The sequence below is a fragment of the Aureobasidium pullulans genome (assembly GCF_000721785.1).
Source record: "Aureobasidium pullulans EXF-150 unplaced genomic scaffold scaffold_10, whole genome shotgun sequence".
NCBI classification, from domain to species: Eukaryota; Fungi; Ascomycota; class Dothideomycetes; order Dothideales; family Saccotheciaceae; genus Aureobasidium; species Aureobasidium pullulans.
In genome coordinates this window covers 779,578-797,261 of record NW_021941030.1, presented here as the reverse complement: position 1 = coordinate 797,261, position 17,684 = coordinate 779,578, and the positions used below count along the sequence as shown (strand labels likewise).

At 51.3% G+C, this 17,684-nt stretch overlaps 6 protein-coding genes across 6 annotated transcripts; 2 read left to right on the top strand and 4 right to left on the bottom strand.

Moving 5' to 3' along the window:
• Positions 1 to 16: 16 nt before the first annotated feature.
• M438DRAFT_365856 (uncharacterized protein) lies at positions 17 to 4,639 on the bottom strand. Its single transcript, XM_029907831.1, has 2 exons — positions 2,525 to 4,639; positions 17 to 2,478 (listed from the first exon to the last, which is right to left on the bottom strand). Exons 1-2 carry the CDS (start codon positions 4,258 to 4,260, stop codon positions 159 to 161), a joined length of 4,056 nt encoding a protein of 1,351 aa, XP_029760232.1. The 5' UTR covers positions 4,261 to 4,639; the 3' UTR covers positions 17 to 158.
• Positions 4,640 to 4,779: 140 nt separating this feature from the next.
• Positions 4,780 to 6,109, top strand: M438DRAFT_27473 (uncharacterized protein). The gene has a single exon (XM_029900735.1). It carries the CDS (start codon positions 4,842 to 4,844, stop codon positions 5,970 to 5,972), a length of 1,131 nt encoding a protein of 376 aa, XP_029760231.1. The 5' UTR covers positions 4,780 to 4,841; the 3' UTR covers positions 5,973 to 6,109.
• A 136-nt stretch (positions 6,110 to 6,245) lies between these two features.
• M438DRAFT_335758 (uncharacterized protein) lies at positions 6,246 to 7,841 on the top strand (the record flags this gene model as incomplete). The annotated part of the gene is made up of 2 exons (XM_029903835.1): positions 6,246 to 6,665; positions 7,602 to 7,841. 2 exons carry the CDS (start codon positions 6,246 to 6,248, stop codon positions 7,839 to 7,841), a joined length of 660 nt encoding a protein of 219 aa, XP_029760230.1.
• A 675-nt stretch (positions 7,842 to 8,516) lies between these two features.
• On the bottom strand, positions 8,517 to 9,949 carry M438DRAFT_346119 (aldo/keto reductase). Its single transcript, XM_029905599.1, has 3 exons — positions 9,558 to 9,949; positions 9,303 to 9,493; positions 8,517 to 9,252 (listed from the first exon to the last, which is right to left on the bottom strand). The coding sequence occupies exons 1-3, from the start codon at positions 9,734 to 9,736 to the stop codon at positions 8,582 to 8,584; spliced, it is 1,041 nt and encodes a 346-aa protein (XP_029760229.1). The 5' UTR covers positions 9,737 to 9,949; the 3' UTR covers positions 8,517 to 8,581.
• Positions 9,950 to 10,481: 532 nt separating this feature from the next.
• M438DRAFT_355859 (3-hydroxy-3-methylglutaryl-coenzyme A reductase) lies at positions 10,482 to 13,951 on the bottom strand (the record flags this gene model as incomplete). Its single annotated transcript, XM_029907063.1, has 3 exons — positions 10,482 to 10,845; positions 10,897 to 13,556; positions 13,607 to 13,951. 3 exons carry the CDS (start codon positions 13,949 to 13,951, stop codon positions 10,482 to 10,484), a joined length of 3,369 nt encoding a protein of 1,122 aa, XP_029760228.1.
• Positions 13,952 to 15,225: 1,274 nt separating this feature from the next.
• Positions 15,226 to 17,574, bottom strand: M438DRAFT_274823 (uncharacterized protein; the record flags this gene model as incomplete). The annotated part of the gene is made up of 1 exon (XM_029900740.1): positions 15,226 to 17,574. The coding sequence occupies one exon, from the start codon at positions 17,572 to 17,574 to the stop codon at positions 15,226 to 15,228; it is 2,349 nt and encodes a 782-aa protein (XP_029760227.1).
• Positions 17,575 to 17,684: the final 110 nt, after the last annotated feature.

Sequence of the window (17,684 nt, the reverse complement as noted above, 5' to 3'; positions counted from 1 at the left end):
CAATGTGGGGAACTTGGGCATAACCTTTTCATATCTTTGTGCAGCCACTATTGACTATCAAGCTATCAAGACTATCTAAAATACTTTTCTTCGGAAGCAACATATCAATATCAACTTTGCAAGACAGCGAATCCCTTCTTCTCCTTTTCCTTCACTCATCACGGGTGATAAGCCTGCATGATCTGCTCCAACCTTCCTCCTGCATCCACCTGCTTCTGCAACATCTTGCCGTATCTATCACTGCTCACCGTCATGTCCTTCATGTCCTTGTGAAGAATTCCTGACACTTGCTTGAATCCGAGGGCCAAAGCTCCTTTCATCTTGGATGCTCTGATACGATACTGCTCAAGTCTTTCTTCATTGTCTTTCTCTAAGCGATCAATGAGCTTTGCTCCATCTTGACGGTAATCTTTGCTAGTATCCTCGATAGCAGTCTCGTGGTCCTTCAGGTGCACTGTCAAACGATGCGCAATTCGGACCAACTGGTCGTAGACATGTCCCTGATGCGAGTCCAGTGCCTTTCTCCATAGCGACTGCGGATCGTACGCTTCACCACTGTCATCAGAATCGGAAGAGTCTCCAGACTCCGAATCATCACCATCCTCGTCATCTGAGATCTCGTTGACAAGCGTTTTGTCCGGGTCGTCCTCTTCCATAGCTTCATCGGCTTGCGAGGCCTCCTCTGATTTTTCTCTTTCCGCTTCGTCTTGGACATCAGCCTGTGGAATCACTTCTGATCGCAGTGTGCTCAACAGTCCGAGAGACCTCTGAGGGACATTTGCCGTTCGAACTAGGTCTTTCTGTTGTCCAGGCTGAGACCTCCTTTCAGGTTCGGACGCTTGGGCGAAGCTTGCAGATAACTGTGTCTCTCCTTCGAACCCAGCATGTGTGACGGCCTGTGATACCTGAACTGGCCAATCCTGATGCATGTTTGGCAATTCTTCCAAAGGATTCTCTTGTCTGACGTTCCCCCTTTGTTTTGAGGCAATGATTTGAGCAAAAGGATCCACAGTAGGTTGTTCAGCGAACACAACGGGTGGCAACAACGACGAGCCCCCGTGTCTTGTTCGGCGGACGTCTGTTTCTGGAGGTATTTCTTCTCCGAAAGGTATAGGTGATCCATTATCGGCGACTTGTGACAACTTGCGTATAAGCGGGTTGGCCGCCGTCGTGGGAAGGGCTGCCGGCTGACGAGAGCCCTGAGCGTTCGTTCTCTGTCTTTTAGCAGGCTCCTTCGTCATCGCAACAGGCGACCGCTTTTGGTGGAGTGCAGGTTTGTCTGCCTGGTTTGAGCGTGATGGCGGCCTACCCGTCTGATCCAAGCCCAAATCTACGGCAACTTTGCCAGCAACTGCCTCAGGTGTATGGTCGAAATCTGGTATGATCATCGCTACGCGTGTGTTCGAGACTGGCTCTGCATGAGCCTGATCGAGGCGATCCCGCTTTGGCTGTTTCTGGGCAGGTCTTGTGGCTTGAACTGGATCCCTCTGGGCCGTCACAATTTGGGGCTTTCGAACATCTGGACGTTTCGAGTTGAGCGCAACTTGCTCGTTGTGGCTCTGAGATCCGGTTGACGCCCTGCCTTTGAACAGCGCACCAGAAGGCTTCGTTGCGGTCTCTTCTCCTTGGGGCCTACGAGGTGGAGCATCAGATTTGTTGATCGAGGGCTGAGAAGGTGACTGAGCCAGACTCTTTGCGGCTTCAGATCTAGTCTGTGGTGTAGCTTCCTTTTGCCTTTTCTCCTCCAACCGCACATGAGTTCCTTCAACAGGTCCTCGTTCTGAACCAGTTACGACAGCCTTTTTTGGGACTGGTGGCGGTGCCATATCGTATGATCTGGACACTTCAACGCTCACTACGGTCTTGGTAGACGGAGGTTTTGACAAAGCAGAATCTCCGAGTTCCACGGAGGCGACCTCGCCAACAGTGCTGACGTGAATCGGAACCTTGGCGGCTCGATCAGACTCGAGTGGCTTCATCAGAGGGGTATCATCGTAGTAGGTTGTTGTATCGACAGGTGGTTCATGCGCGTTGTAATTGTCAGGAGAGGAAGTGTTTTCTTCGAAGGGTAGCGGCAGATTCGATCCAGTGTGCTTTTGGTGTGAAACGCCTTGATTCTTTGGTCCAGTGCTGTCGAAGCCTATGACGTTAGTCTTGCGGCTGTCGCGCTCCCCTACTAGATGTTTTGGTTGAGCCAGTGTGAACGGAGATTGTATGGAAGGCTCTTCTAATTTGGGCCTGTCTTGCTTTGCTGGTTCTTCCTGGCTCATCTCGTGAGTGACGAGCTCGTCGTAGTCGTCTTGATAAGCTGCGTTCACAGCATCGTCATCATCGCTATCATCTCCATCATCATCGACAGTTATAGGATGTCGCTGTGTGGTGCCTTGTTCGCCAATAGGCTTTTCCGCGGGAGTGGAAAATCGATGTTCTGCTGCGGGGGCCTTCTTCTTAGTCTTGGTGGCGACAGACGTTGCGGCACTGCGGATGTCAGTCAAAGAAGTGTACAAACCAGACTCATTCTTACGGGACAGTCTGACTGGGGCTAGAGATTGCATGCATCAACTTTGCTCCCTTGTCGGTCACAGGCCGGGGCTTCCTCTGTTCGGCAGGAGGTATGGCTGTTCGTGGTCGAACAGCAGGCTGTAGTTTAGCAACCCTGTCCGAGTTGACGTGAGTCACGCTGTCTTCGAAGTCCTCAAGCTCTTCTACTCTTTGAGCTTTTGCAACCCGTGATGTAGGAGGTTGCCGCGGCACCGGCTTTTCGGCCTTTTCGACCTTCTTCGCTGCCTCGTTGGTCGTGTTACGGGTAGGAACGTTCAATCGGGTATCCTTGGTGATTTTCCCGGTCTGAAGACGTGTACTCGATCGAGTCTCTCTCTTTTCAGGTCCTGCTTTACTTGTGTTTGTCTTCGGTGCCTTGTATACCTCGTCGTCATCGTCATCGTCCTCGTCTGTTTCTGGAGCATTGACTGTCTGTCTCTTCGACTGGCTCTTGCCTTTGCTGACAGGAGGTACAGTTGGAGCAGCTGGTTTTATCTTCTGAGGTGGCTTCGCGAATCTCTTCTGACCACTCTGTGGCACAGCGTACTCATCTAATGCATCATCAGACGGTTCTGTGTTGCGTGACTCTTGTCTCTTGGGGAGTTTCCGAGACCTATCCTGGCTCTTATCCTGGTTCTGTCGCGAAGTCTTGACCGAAGGCTTCTTGATAGTGGCCTGAGAAGGACGCGCTGAAGCCTTTTGTGAAGGCTTGGTTGGAGCTACAGACAAATGGGGAAGAGCTGGAATCAAGACTTGACGTCTGACATCGTTTTGACTGGTTGCGCCAGCTCTCATCTGTCGGAGAAGAACAGTGGCTGAAGTCTCGCCTCTGTTGGTGATTTCCGAATTGGGCGGCTGAGAGGAACGAGATTGACTCGCGCGTTTCTGTGATTGGTTTGCTGGCGTCTTGCTTTTAGAAGTGCCCTTGGAGATGGAAGCCTGGGGCGCCATGCTGGGAGTAGTAGGAGCAGTTGTAGCAGAGACCCCACGCTGCGAGGTTCCGGTTGGGTTGAGAGAAGTTTTACTGTCGATTTCCTCGTCCTGCCGAGATGCAGATATGTCTCCTGTCGAAGACTTGGTACTATCAATCTTTGGAGATGTGGGTATACGGACTTGGATACAATCCGCAATATCCTCGTCGTGCTCGTTGTCGTCTGACGGGATGTGCTCGACACGTTGCACTTTGAGCGACTCTCTTAGAGCGACGTCTTTCTGGGATTCGATAGACTCAAAAGTTTGGGGCTGCACTGTATCGTTCTGGATGACGTTTTCGGATGGAGAATGCGCAGAATGATTTGCTTCGATTGAATGGTCGACGAGGTTATTCTCAGAAAGGCCTTGATCGGATAGGTGTGCTTCGACGGAGCGTTGCTGACCAAGGCTAGGTTGGTTCTGAGACGGCGGATCCGAAGCGACAGACTTTGCTCCTTGAGAGTCTCGTACAGTCTGGTCGTTGTCGACGGCCGTGGTGGCCTCGAAGAGATTAGGCAAAGACTTTGGTTGATGCGCAGGCTTTGGAGAATGACGTTCAACGGAGTCCTGGACGATGTCCTCCTGCGAAGGCACGATGTATCGAGGCTTTCGAAGGATGACGGGCGACCTGGCTACTTGTGTGTAGGCTTCCTGAGAAGGTGTTTTGACAGGCGTCGGGTTGGAATTGGCGTTGATGGGGTACTTGAAGGTAGCCTCGATGAGTCTATGGCTTGTCGCCGGAGCCATGTCAGCAATAGAGATGGACGGCGTCGTTCATGATTGCGTATTCGCTTTGTCGATGATGCTTTGCGTAGAGAAGTTGCGAGCGACTCCGTCCCCATCGCATGCCTGCCCAAGGCGCACCTACCTGATCTAGCCCCTTCTTTGCTTGAGCGTAATTTCTCATCAACAATGTCCTTTCTACTTGCAACACGATTGAGCCCATCTCTGACCAGTTCTTCCCTTTGTCATCCTCTCCTACTGGTCTATCTCCATCTCTGAATCATGCATGGTGTAGTTTCAAATCACGATCAATCTTACGAACAGCATCTTCAATGCTAACAACAGTTCCCGAAACTGCACATCGGCTGGCCGTAAAGTGCTACACGCGACTACAGTACCACGGTGAACAGAGGACGGTGAATACAGCGAAGGAACGGAAGCGATTGTTTGTCCGAAGCCGAGAAAGTCGATGAAGCACAGACCACACGCGTCATCGGATTACCAATCTCGGAACGACAAGTTATTGAAACACCCAAGTGGTAAAGAACAAGTACCTGTTCTCGTCCACTCCCGAAGACCACAAGGTCACGATACCATTGATAGCCATGGAGGACTCCCCGGAAAACACCTGCCGACTGGCCACGGCCTTCAATTGCCTCCGCGACGTGGGAAGACAAGCAATGCGCCCGAAGAAGGTCGCGCTTCCCACATATTCGACCCTCTCGGAGACCAGCCTCGAGAGGAGAGAGCTGTCTCTATCTACCACTTCCGATAAGAAGGCCGAGACTTTCCTCTACCTCGCCTACGGATCCAATCTCTGCAATGAAACTTTTAGAGGCAAGCGTGGAATCAAGCCGATATCACAAATCAACGTTCAAATACCAGAGTTGCGCTTGACTTTCGATCTGCCCGGCATAGCCTACTCGGAGCCATGCTTTGCCAACACGGCTCGTCGAGACCCTGAAACAGACGTCCCTCGAAACAATGCCACCTCGGAGAAAAGGGATTCCTCTGGAGCGACCGACTACCACAAGAACAGATGGCACAAAGGCTTGATTGGTGTAGTCTACGAAGTCACCGCTGCTGACTATGCCCACATCATTGCTACCGAAGGAGGTGGCGCTTCGTACCAAGACATCTTGGTCGATTGCTATCCTTTCGAACATTCCGACCCGACTAAGCCCGTACCCGTGCATCCCATGACGAAGCCATTCAAGGCCCACACTTTGTTCGCTCCTGCTGTAACACCAGGCGCTCAACCTCCCAAAGAGGGTGGAAGGCTTCAGCGTCCGGACACCTCGTATGCCCAAGCTTCGGCCCGCTACCTGAAGCTCATCACTGATGGAGCTGCCGAGTGTCGTCTGCCTTACGAATACCAAGATTATCTGAACGACATTCGACCATACACCATTACCTCAAACAAGCAACAGCTTGGCCAATTCGTCTTCCTTACTCTGTGGTTGCCCTTCATCGTGTTAATCTTCAGCTTGAATGCCAAGTTTTGCGATGAAGGGGGCCGATCACCACCTTGGCTACGCATTCTGTCCGAGTCCATCTTCAGAGCCTGCTGGAGGACCTATGATGGCTTCTATAAACCTCTCTTCGGCGATGGAGAGCGGACGACGCCTGCAGATGACCAAGACGATGACTGCCAACCCACACCATTCCAGGATTTGCCCCAGCGACTTGAGAGTGGTCTACCAATAGATTGGGAAAAGACTCCTACAGTGGCATAGATATCACGGCTTATCGCCTTCATAGTCACTCTATCTATTCCATGTCAATCTCGACAAAGAAGTTTCATCGTTGAAGATCAAGTTCCTCATGAACAAAGCGCACAGGCGACGTTCATACAAAGAATAATTCGGCCCACAAAGAAAAGCCTCTTTGGTCACTTCAACAATTACGTCCGGTCTGGGCCACACAATGCCTGTATATAAGGTCCCATCCTCGCCGCGGGGCATCCCGCCATATTTCGCCCATAACACATCAGATCCCCAAAACTCAACATGCACCCCAAAGCTTTCATTCCCGCAATTCTCCTGGCTGGCCAGGCTGTCAACGCAGTCGCCCTCCCTGCCACCACTGTAACACTTCACAGTGTGATTACCCGCACAACAGTTGTGCCTGCCACGACCGAGGCTGCTGGATCTAATCCTTCTAATGCTGCTACCCCGGCCCGGTTCTCACCCAGTGCGGATGACACTACTGTCGTTGCACTTTCTAGTTTCAGCGATGCTTCTCCGTCTCGTATGACTCAGCTCACCGTTACTGTGACTGAGCGTGTACTTTTTCCGATTGTTGTCACTGTGACGAAATCCCTCTGCCCTACATCTACTTCTGAGATGGCACTCAGCACTTCTGCTGTACCTTCTACGACCAGCTCAGTCGTCCCCTCGAGCACCGTCACTCCATCTTCGAGTGCTCAGGTATCTTCCAAGCAAACCAAGTCTTCCACTGCACCTGCAAGCACAACTACTAAAGCATGCGTGTTTCCCATCCCAGGTGAGTGTGATATATAACCCCACAGATGGTGCTGTTTCGCTTTTCTTTTTTCTGCTTTACAAATTCCTAGCATTTTCTTGCAATACTCCTTAATTAAATTTTCGTTTTTATCTGCAAAGTTTCTCCTCCAGACTCAACAGCAACCTAATCAATCTGACTATTAACCCTCGTTACATTTCGATCAAGCCAAGGTGACAATACTAAGCAAAGTGTCAAATAGTGTTATGATGTTGGTTTCTTTCATCGTTTCGCTAAGCTTCAAGTTCAGTTTTACGAATCGAGACCGGATGGACTACAACGCCAATTACACTATCTCCCAACACAAAGCAGCATTATTCCAGCTCCAAGGACATGTTCCTGTGACTGCGAAGATCTGGATCATCGCCTCTGAGTTCGACTTGCCACATGTATTGTTACGTGGACATCGCGTGGGTGCCTTTGTCCGATTGAGAACAATATCAAGACGCCAGGCACAATACTTGGCTGATCAGAAACAGATTGCAAGACACTGAGACTTGTTCTTGCCCTATCGGTCGATCCGTAACAATGCTAGGCTGTAGAATATTGTCAAAGAGTTTCCACGTGGAAAGAGCGCTCCAGGCAGGAACGGACAGTGTACCTGGATCGAAATCATCCAATCAAGATACACTCACAGCTTGAGCAAGAACGTGCAAGGCAAAACATCATCTCAAATCACCACCACTTCAGCAAGAGTCATCTCAACTATAAAACACCTTCCCCCTTTACCCCAAACACCTTTCTCTCCCATCGATAAACTTCAAGTCAATCGCTACAGTAAGCTTCCCACCTCTCTCCCCTTCTTCTCAATCAACTATTCTAACATATTCTTTCCTCCATAGTCACACATCAAAAATGGCCGGTCATACATTCCAATCTTCTTGCGTCCTCCAGGCTGGTCACACGTTCCAGTCCTCCTGCACCCTCCAGGCTGGTCATACATTCCAGTCTTCGTGCATCCTCCAGGCTGGTCACACGTTCCAGTCTTCTTGCACTTTGCAAGCTGGACATACATTCCAGTCCTCGTGCACTCTTCAGTTCGCTTAAGAGTCATTCTTACCTGGATGAGGTGGAAGGCTTGATGTAGCCATTTTTCGGCTTCGGACTTTTATTCTCCTTTCTTTTCGGCTTTCTGATCTGGGAGCTGGAAATTTAAAACATGATCATGTGGCTTTGATGGGCTGCTGACTTGTATTCCGCGATTCTTGTACCTTGGTGGTTATCGGGGTATCGGGATGTTTTTTCTTACCTTTTTCTTTTTTCTTTCTCATTGCTACTATTTTATTCATGGTTGAGGGGTTTACATCTCTTCATGTCAGGACAATAAATCTCATCATCTTTTTTCACTCGAACGTTTCTTCCCGAGTCACCTGTTATCTCATCGTGCTGTAATGTGAAGTCTACCAGCCATCGAAATGCACAGTGCTTGTTTTGGACCCCATGTGCATGCATTCCCACAAAGCGTTTGCTTGAATATACAAAACCCTCCTGCTATTCCCTTCTTCCACCAGGAATGACTGGTAGATCTCCACCGACACCATGGCTCCACGTATTCTGACACGCCTTCCGCTCCAGTATGATCTATACGTCACATCAATGATAACGGAAGCATCGCACGAGGCGTTTAGGATATGTTTGACACAAGAGACGCTGATCTTCTTCTTGTTGTAGGGGAAGTAGAAGCAGAAGCAGAAGCAGAAGCAGAAGCGTTCGCATCGATGATCACGAATATAGCAGGGAAGATAGGGATCTGTACGACTTGGAACATGACAACCCTTGATGGATTTTGTTAACCTGCACACAACCATACCCACACCCCCAATTAACCCTCCCAACTCCGTTCCTCCACAGTATCAGAAAACGTAAAATTCTCAAAGTTGGGAGGCAGGCTTCCACCAGCAATATCAGCAGTCTCTGCAAACCGCCTAATCTGCGCAACATCCTCATCACTGAGCCCAACCCCCAAAGCTCCACAATTTTCTTCCAAATACTTGATCTGCTTGGTTCCAGGGATGACGAAAATGTCCTGTCCTTGCTTGAGTAACCATGCGAGTGCTAGCTGAGCAGATGTGCAGTTTTTGCTATCAGCCAGGTTTTTCCACCGTTTGGCGATGTCGACGTTTTTCTGTTTGTTGGCTGCTTGAAATCTGGGCATGAATTGCGGTCGCATGTCTTTCGGGTCTAGAGGTGTGTTGTTGGCGAAGGTGGAAGTCAAGATTCCTCTTCCGAGTGGCATGGCGGCTATGACGGCGATACCGAGGTGACGGCAGGTAGCGAGGAGATCCGTTCCTTTGGAGCTTTCGATGTCGAGTTCAAAGGGAGAATAGCCGACTTGGACAGCGGAGATTTTAGTGATCTTGGAGGCGCGGAGGAGGGTCTTGGATGAGATTGAGGAGAGACCGATGTGTTTGATCTTGCCTTGATCTTGGAGCTCTTTCAACCCTCTCATGGTGTCTTCAATCGGCGTTTTCGGGTCGGGATGGTGGAGATAGTCTAAACAGACAATCAGTCTTGTTGTACACCGAAGGTTTTAGTAGACATACACAGATCAATATACTCAACCCCCAAAATCCTCAGACTCTCCTCGCAAGCCTTCTTTGCATACTCGCCCGTACTGTTCAGTTCAGGAAACTTGCCCTTGACGAAGCCGAACTTGGTCGCCAGAAAAATCTCGTCTCGTTTGCCAGTCCGCTTGAACCACTTACCAACCGTTTCTTCGTTGTCATTGTATAGACTGTTGTATGTACAGTATCAGCAACATATCCTAGAATGGACAAATAGAAAGCGATAGGCAATACTCAGAAGAATCCCAATGTCTGGCTCCAAGCCCATAAGCTCTATCCAAGATGGCGAACTTATCTTCCTCGCTGGAAACACTGCCATAGACAGGTTGAGACAACCCCATCATACCATATCCCATAGAAGGTATCTCGGGGCCATCCTTGCCAAGCTTGCGAAGAGGTACGGATGAAAACATCAGAGTACTGCGTTAAGACAAGCCGCCTAGGGACTGTTGTTTCGGTGTGTTGGATGGCAGGAGAGGTCTGAAAAGAGCCGCTGATTTATATATGTCAAAGATACATGTTTGCGTAACAATCACTACACATTCGACTGTTGGCTGAAGTCGCGATTTGGTCTCGGCATGCAGAGTCGGTGGGTTGAATGGGGTGGTCAGCGGGGCTGCAGGAAGCCAACATTTTTGTTTGTGTGGTGGTGGTTGCTGCTTCGCGATTGTTGACAAGTGGGGTTTGTTCCTTCCGTCGGAGCCCTAGCATAAAGATGGTCATTTCCTTCTCTGGAAGGAAGACGGTCACCTTAATCGGACACCGTTTGCTCCAGCTGATTGGCTGATGCTTGGGCCGCGAGACCCCCTCGTTGTCCAATGTATGGATGAGCAATTGTTTATGAGGGACATTTTAGGGTGATTAGATGAATGCTTGAATTAGGAATACAGGCGAATAATGTAATGAAATGATCATGAACGCCATCTTTTGCTATGCGCATGCCGCTCTTTCCTTGAATCCTGGTCGTGGTAATGCACCCTGTAAGCAAAAACATGATTCTTTCTACTCCTTCAACACTGACAGACGTAACAGAAGTATAGGTGTATCTCAATGGAACGAAAATGCTCAAAACAATAAAATCGAAGGGGGGCGGAAGAAAACGAAGTGAAGGCCCCCATAACGTGCAGCCTGAGGCCGCGAAAAAGGGTCATCAAATCATCATCTCTTGGATGACATTCCTGTCATCGCCAATCCCTGAGGCAAAGGTTTCCCTTGTGTTGGGGTGGGGCTCTGGACTCTACTAGGTGCTGCAGAGGGAGCTGCAGAACGGTTGTGTGACATGTGGGCTTTGACAAGGTGACCGGCAGCCAGAGCTGCGCAGAGAGACAGCTCACCGGCAAGAACACCGGCAGCGACAATGCGCGCAAGTTGGCGTGCGTTGTTACCGGGGCTGGTAGGGTGAGCACCACGGACGCCAAGCAGGTCGAGCATAGCCGCCTGCGGTTCGAGAACAGTACCACCACCAATAGTGCCGACCTCAATACAAGGCATGGAGACCGAGATCTGAAGGTTACCACGGAGGCTGGAAAATTGTTAGCACAGGTATATGGTTTCGAAAGGGTGGGAAACTCACTTCTTCATCACAGTGATACAGTTACTGCTCTCAACATTCTGAGCGGGATCTTGGCCGGTGGCAAGGAAGATGGCAGTAACGATGTTGGCAGCGTGTGCGTTGAAACCACCAATGCTGCCTGCCATGGCACTACCGATCAGGTTCTTGGAGATGTTGAGCTCGACAAGTGCATCGACGTCACTCTTGAGGACGGAGCGAACGACATCACCGGGGATGATTGCCTCGGCGACAACACTCTTACCACGTCCGTCAATCCAGTTGATAGCGGCAGGCTTCTTGTCTGTACAGTAGTTGCCCGAAACGGAGATGATGGCCATGTCTTCGAAACCACTCTCCTTCATGACACTAAGTGCCTGTTCGACACCCTTGGAAATCATGTTCATTCCCATGGCATCGCCAGTAGTGGTCTTGAAGCGGATGTAAAGGTATGTACCGGCGAGGGCGGCCTTGAGGTGCTGCAGTCTGGCAAATCTGGAGGTCGAGTTGAAAGCGTCCTTCATGGTCTTCTCACCAGCTTCAGAGTCGAGCCAAACCTTAGCTTCAGCAGCGCGTGCAAGAGTCTCAAAACCAACACAAGGTCCACGAGTCATACCATCGCCAGTCAGAACGGTTACGGCACCACCACCAGCATTGATAGCCTTGGCACCTCTGCTAGTACTTGCGACAAGCACACCTTCAGTTGTAGCCATGGGAAGGTAGTAGCTGCGACCGTCGATGTCAATTGGGCCAGCAACACCAAGAGGAAGAGGCATGTAACCAACGACATTCTCACAGCAAGCGCCGAAGACACGGTCGTAATCGTAGCTCAAGTAAGGAAGCTTGGAACGTTCAAGGGCGCCGGTAACGTGCTTGGTAGCAGGAGTACGAGAGATTAGGGAGCGACGAATCTTGACGGCACGGGTCTTGTCGCCCAGGGTCTTCTCGAGGGCGTATCCAGGGATTTTTCCACGGAGAGTTAGTTCGGTAAGCTCCTCGTCGTTCAGTTCCGACGTCTTTTTCTCAGCAAGCAACAGCTCGCATTCTTCCTTGGAGCGTTTTTGGATTGCGCCGTTGACAGCATGTCCGTTTGCAGATTCGGGGCCGGAAGCATTGATGTTCATCTTGGGGTCATACTCGGCAAGAGGGGGCAAAGGAGCAGCTTTGATAGCGCCGTCGCGAGAAGCAGATTCACTGTTATCAGGTTCCTTGATGCTCCAGCGAGCAGCGTTGAAAAGGTAGCCATTCAAAACCAAGCTCATTGCGAGGGCGATGATAATCCACTTGCTCAGAACGGGGTCTTCAAAGCTTTTAAGAACGCCTTCAACGACTCTTCCTCCCATGCTGGAGAAGATGCCATTGGCATAGGGACCATCGAAAAGAGACCACTCGGGTCTATCGGAAGAGTAGTGGACAGAGGGGTATTGAAGCTCGTACTTGATAGGGGACAAGACAGTGACAGCGGTTGGCTGGTTGCGGATCTTGGCCTGGGCCAAAATGTGGTCGAGAGCGTTTCCGGCAACCTTGAAGGGGTCCATGGAGCTAGATAGCGAGGGAGAGTTGTTGGCAGCGCCAGTGCGGAAGGGGATGGTGCAGAAATTGAGCACGTTGATAATGATGAAGCCAGAAACCATGAGGACCTTGAATCTAGGGATGCTGCTGTCACGGATCTTTCGACCGAAGATGGAAGTTTCACCATTGACCGCGTCAGGCTTCAGACCATCGTTGCTTGAGGCGACGTTCTCAGCGACAGTACGGCTAACACCGTCCTCTTCGAGAGCCTTGCGGAGAGCGACATGACGCTTGATGCGGTTGACTTCGAGCTTGATGGTCAGGACAGCGGTGTAGAAGGTGAAGAGCAGAATGCAGTCGAAGAACAAAACCCATGCAGCCAAGAAACAAAATTGGCGAAGACCGCCCTGGATACCTGACATGGCACCTGCAATCAGAAGAGTGATTTCAACCATGTAATCGCGGACGATGCCCCAGCCGCGTTCATGAACTGCGGTTTGCACAGCATTCTGGATGGTCAAGGGGGCCTGGTCGCCGTTGTCGCGTCTAGGAGGGTTGAGAGCAGCGGAAAGGACAGCCTGGGTCAAAATGATAGGCTTCTCGAAGCCAACAGTGACAACCAAGAAAGGCAAGCCCTCGGAAAGCAGGACAACGTTTACAGGCACACCCAGCTTCATTGTGACAACAAGGCCGAAAAGGAGTGCAAAGGCCGACGAAAAGAGGACACTAGTTGCCAGCCAAGCGTTGGAGCCCATGCGACGCATCGACACAAAGAGCGAGGCAAAGGTCAGGTGCATAGAAAGGTATCCCAGGGCCATGATGATAATGTCGAGAGTCTCGGCGTTTCTGATCAAATCGGTAAAGGCAATCCACGAGTTGCGCACCCACTCACGCAGAGAGAAGCGGCGGGCGGAACCTCGTGCTGCTCTCATGATCCATCTCTTTTGCTCATCGTCGTCCTCAGCAGTCTCCTGGGCCGAGATTTCCTTGATTGAGGCCAAAAACGACGGAGTCTCATCCGAAGGAAGCGAGAAGGCAAGAGTCGAGTCTTGAGACAGGGACAGGCGGCTGGCAGAGGAAGGGAGTAGTTCGGCCGAGCTGTCGTTGGGAATGACAACTGAAGGCGCATCGGCGTAGGAGTCGGCAAAGGCGAGGGTGATCAGGGAAAGGTGCTGCTAAAGTCAGTACGTGTCAGGAGCAGGCAAATTGTGTTCCCACAAACCTCTGCTTGTGCATCGCTCGAGACAGATTCAGACTGCCACTCCCACGCCGTCTCGGGACCGACGTTCAGAGTACGGCTGCCTTGAGAAAGAGCAGAGAAGTCGACCTGGTTGTTGTTGTTGAACTTGGTCGACGGCTCAAACAAGCCGGTCTCGAGGAGGCCAATGTAAGTGGTGCTGGCGATGAGGGCGCAAAAGACGATTGAGTGAATGGGGTGAGTGCAGGTCCTGCGAGTGACACTCTGCAGGAGAGGCGTGACATGCTTGCTGTAGGGACCTGGTTGGGCCGGGTCCTGAGGGCTGTAGAAGCCTCTCCAGCGCGCCGGGATCAATGAAGCACCCAGCATTGTTGACCTTGAAGGTGTTGCGGGAAGGAATGAGTCGATGGTTGAGCAGTCGATCACAAGCGCATCCCCTCACAGAAAAAGAGACCAATTGACACGCTGCGAACGAGGACAAGAACAATAGGGACAGAGAGAGCAGACAGATCCAAGGTCGGGTGGATCCAAAAGTTGAGGACTGCTTTATCCAAGGCGGTCAAGCGCACGGTGTCCGTACAAGCGGGACGCTGCTGCCGTTGCAAGACACACGCGACAAGCTTCAAGAGATTACTTAAACCCTCAACTATCAACCCACCTTTTGCCAGCCTGTCTACTGCCAATGCTACTCGTACGAGTTGACACAACGCTACCATCTTCCTACCACAGAGACAAAGAAAGTCGTATCACAATTCACTCTTGCCTTGTCACACTTTCATCATGCACCATGCCGTCTCCTGCAGGCGCCTCTTTGTCGCTTGATTTCCTCTGCCGCATCTTCCAACTTTCCATCCCCAGATTTTCGTTTCATAAACCCCTGAGTGACCGAAAAGCATAATTCGCAAATCCACCGAAGGAAGCTTGAACTCGACCTTTCCCAAATCACTCATTTCCCTCAACCAAAATTCCAGACGCCTCTGTCGTTGCTAGCCTCGATCGAATCGCTTTGTGCTATTTGCCGTGTCTCTCCTTTGTTCATGAAGTCTCAGGTCTCACAATCCACATGTTTCTCTCTCAAACAGCACGTCGTGAACGCGCATCTTTTTTCTTCCAACATCTTGGACGCGCAGTGCCCTGGAAAGCTACCTGCAAGATGACGCCCAAAAGTTGAGATCTGCCATGCACGAATCGTACCACCTTGGCAAAGCTCCCAGCCCTTTTCCGGGACGCGTCTCTCGTACCATAGTGGCACCCTCGGCCCGCCTTGCATCTCATCAGATAAGATGGATAAGATGGTCTGGAGAAGATAATCTCCAATGCCTGCTCTACCACATGGCTTGACGACTGCGCCTCATGAGACTTCAACAACATAATTCATCAGAAGTGGAAATACGTGGATTCTTTCCACAAGGTGGATTGTAGAAGAAAAAGACTGGCTTGCGTGTCCAAAACCCAATGCCCTAATTTCGCCCCACTAGAAACTGGCCCAAGTATTCAACCAAGCCGTCGCTTAACCAAGCAGAATGAAGAGAAGGAAAAAACATTACTCAATACCATTGTTCGTTCGACCCATAATCCCAATGCTTCCGTGTTGTGGTGTGTTCGTGTTTCCAAGATATATCTTGGGTCTTCACACTTGCTCTCTAGCTGTAGTCATCGTAGTCATCGTCGTCACTGTGCTCGCTCTTTGTTCCCTTGAGCATGGAGAACCAGCCAGCATTGGCCTGTTGCTTTTGAGGTGGTACCGGTGTCTTGACGAGCACTGGCTTGTTGGAGGACATGGACAGTGGTGCAATTTCTTCGATCTCGATGTCCTCGCCATCGACCGAAGAATCATCGTCGTTCTCATCATGCGTATCACGCACGCCGACAACCTTGACAAATTCAACCACCGATGTGGTCAAGTTACTGGCTGCTGCATCGACGAGCGATACCGGTGCCAGGCCGTTAGCTGCTGCGTGGTTGCGGGTCACAGTGACAAGATTGTTGGCATCACGGGAAACGCGAATCTTGAGTGTCGCCGGAGTCGGCCCAGTCGTGCTTTGTGATAGATGAGATGTCGAAGAATGAGGTGATCCGAGGTTCGAGAAAGAGCCTTCAACACCAGACGTCATGTTTCGCACGCTCTGGACGACGTCTTTGGCCTTGTCAAGAGCCGAGTGAGGAGCAGATGAGGACTCGCGCGCTGCTTGCAGCAACTCATCTATCGAGATCTGGAAGTTCGTCACGTCCATGTCCTTGACCAGTCCATTAGGCTTGAGGTGCTCCTGCTTTGACGAAAGTGCACCAGGAGCCATATGCTCAACCGAAAGACCCATTGAAGATGCCTTGAGCGTCCTCAATTGACTTCTGGTTTTGGCATAGCGAATCTTCCATTGCTCGTTTTCGGCTTCCAGCAGGGCAATCTGTGACTGCATCCGTTCCTCCCTCTCGAGAGCCGTCTCGCTCTGTTCTGATAGGAGGCGCATCTCTTGCAGGTGTTGCTCGGCGTTGTGCTTCACCTCTTCCGTAATCTGCTGTTGTTGGGCGAGCTCTCGTTCAAGCTCTTCGTAACGCTGCTGCCAGCCGCTCTCCTGCTCTAGTGAGCGGTTGGAAGATGCGTGAGCACGAAGCTCCTCGTTCTCTCTTCTAATCTCGTCAAGTTCGATGTGCAAGTCCGAGACAGCCTGCTCTGTGCGGGCACGCAGATCAGACTCTGACTGACTTCGGTCTTCCCTCGAGTGCTCGAGTTCCGAGTGTAGTGTGTCCAGTGTTCGTTGTGACTCGGCTATCTTCATATCAAGCTCTTCCCTTGTTTGCGACCATTGGTCTTTGTCTTTGCTGTGGCCTTGTTTGTGCGTTTCGATTTCTGCATCCTTGTCGTGTAATGTTGCCTCCAGCTCTGCGATCCTAGATTCTAGGCCTGAAACTTGGATTTCGAAGGCTTTCATTGTTTCGGCATCCTTTTCGCTAGTGCTCGAGACTTGACCCAGGCCATATGAACCCTCCTCATCTTCGTCGGTCTCATCGTCTTCAACCATAGTGCTTTTGTTAGGTACCATGGTATTGCTCTGGAATGTCTGAGGAAGTGGTCTTCCAAAGCTGCTGTTGGGACTGATTGGCCCACCGCGTGAATCGGTGCGTGGGGGAGGCATGTTGTCGTCTGAGGGCGAGTATGGCGAATACGGACCATTGCTGGGTGGGCCCGGTCGGATCCCAGGAGGCGGCGGACCGCGCATACCATTCGGAGGACCTGATGGACGGCGCATGGCATTTGGAGGGCCCTGTCGGCTGGCTGTTCTGGCACTGCTTCTGCTTGCTACACTGCCTGTGGGACTGCCTGGTCTGTCACCGTCTGGGCTTACGAGTCCTGGCATTCTGCGTTCGAGTTCAAAGAAAACGTCGGTCGCGAGTTGACGGAAGCGCTCTGGTGGAAGAGTAGACAATTTCTGGCGTGCTTGGTTTCGTTTGGGGTGGAAAACATTTCTGGGCGGCAGAGACGGGGGTACAATGCCTCCTGGTCGTCGGCGATCGTCCTCGCGTCTTTGTAGCTCGTCGAAGACGTCGGTACTCAGCTCATTGAACTGTGTAGGCGACAGACGTAGCAGCTTGTCTCTTGCTCGTGTCGGACGTGTGTTTCCTTGCTCGTCTCTGAGATAGGGGGCCAGATATACCTTCAGAATGTTATAGTGATGCGTCAATGCGGCCTCCTGGTTGTTCGACTTGATAGACTGTCTGAACTCGCTGTTGGCGGGGGAGTAGAAACCCGCGCCGCCGCTAACGGAGCTTGAGGAAGAGAGGTGGCTGTTTGTTGCGCTGGGCGAGCGTCTCGAGTGAGCGCGACTGGAGAGGCTGTTGTCGGTCGAGTTATGTGACAATGGTGGAGAGCTCTGCTGAATAGGAACGGCGGTTCTGCTGGCGGCAGCAGCATAGGGATCAGAGCCTGGTGGAGCGCCCTGGTAGCCGCGACCAGACAAGGTCTCGTCGCGACTGCGGTTTGGGGCGTGCATCATGTTGGTGTTGTCGATGTTGGTGGAGCGGATACGAGGATCTAGGATGGCATGGACGTCGTTTATCTGTAGATTGTTTCTATTTTGTCATGGGCTTGACTCGGTGATGCTCG

What these genes read in the sequence shown, in the direction of transcription:
- M438DRAFT_365856 (XM_029907831.1), bottom strand. Translation starts at nt 4,260, where the DNA reads ATGGCTCCGGCGACAAGCCATAGACTCATCGAGGCTACCTTCAAGTAC. An exon ending in AGCCCCAGTCAGACTGTCCC is followed by an intron (nt 2,479 to 2,524) that starts GTAAGAATGAGT and finishes TGACATCCGCAG; the next exon opens with TGCCGCAACGTCTGTCGCCA.
- M438DRAFT_27473 (XM_029900735.1), top strand. Translation starts at nt 4,842, where the DNA reads ATGGAGGACTCCCCGGAAAACACCTGCCGACTGGCCACGGCCTTCAAT.
- M438DRAFT_346119 (XM_029905599.1), bottom strand. Translation starts at nt 9,736, where the DNA reads ATGTTTTCATCCGTACCTCTTCGCAAGCTTGGCAAGGATGGCCCCGAG. An exon ending in AGACATTGGGATTCTTCTGA is followed by an intron (nt 9,494 to 9,557) that starts GTATTGCCTATC and finishes TACATACAACAG; the next exon opens with TCTATACAATGACAACGAAG. An exon ending in GGTTGAGTATATTGATCTGT is followed by an intron (nt 9,253 to 9,302) that starts GTATGTCTACTA and finishes TTGTCTGTTTAG; the next exon opens with ACTATCTCCACCATCCCGAC.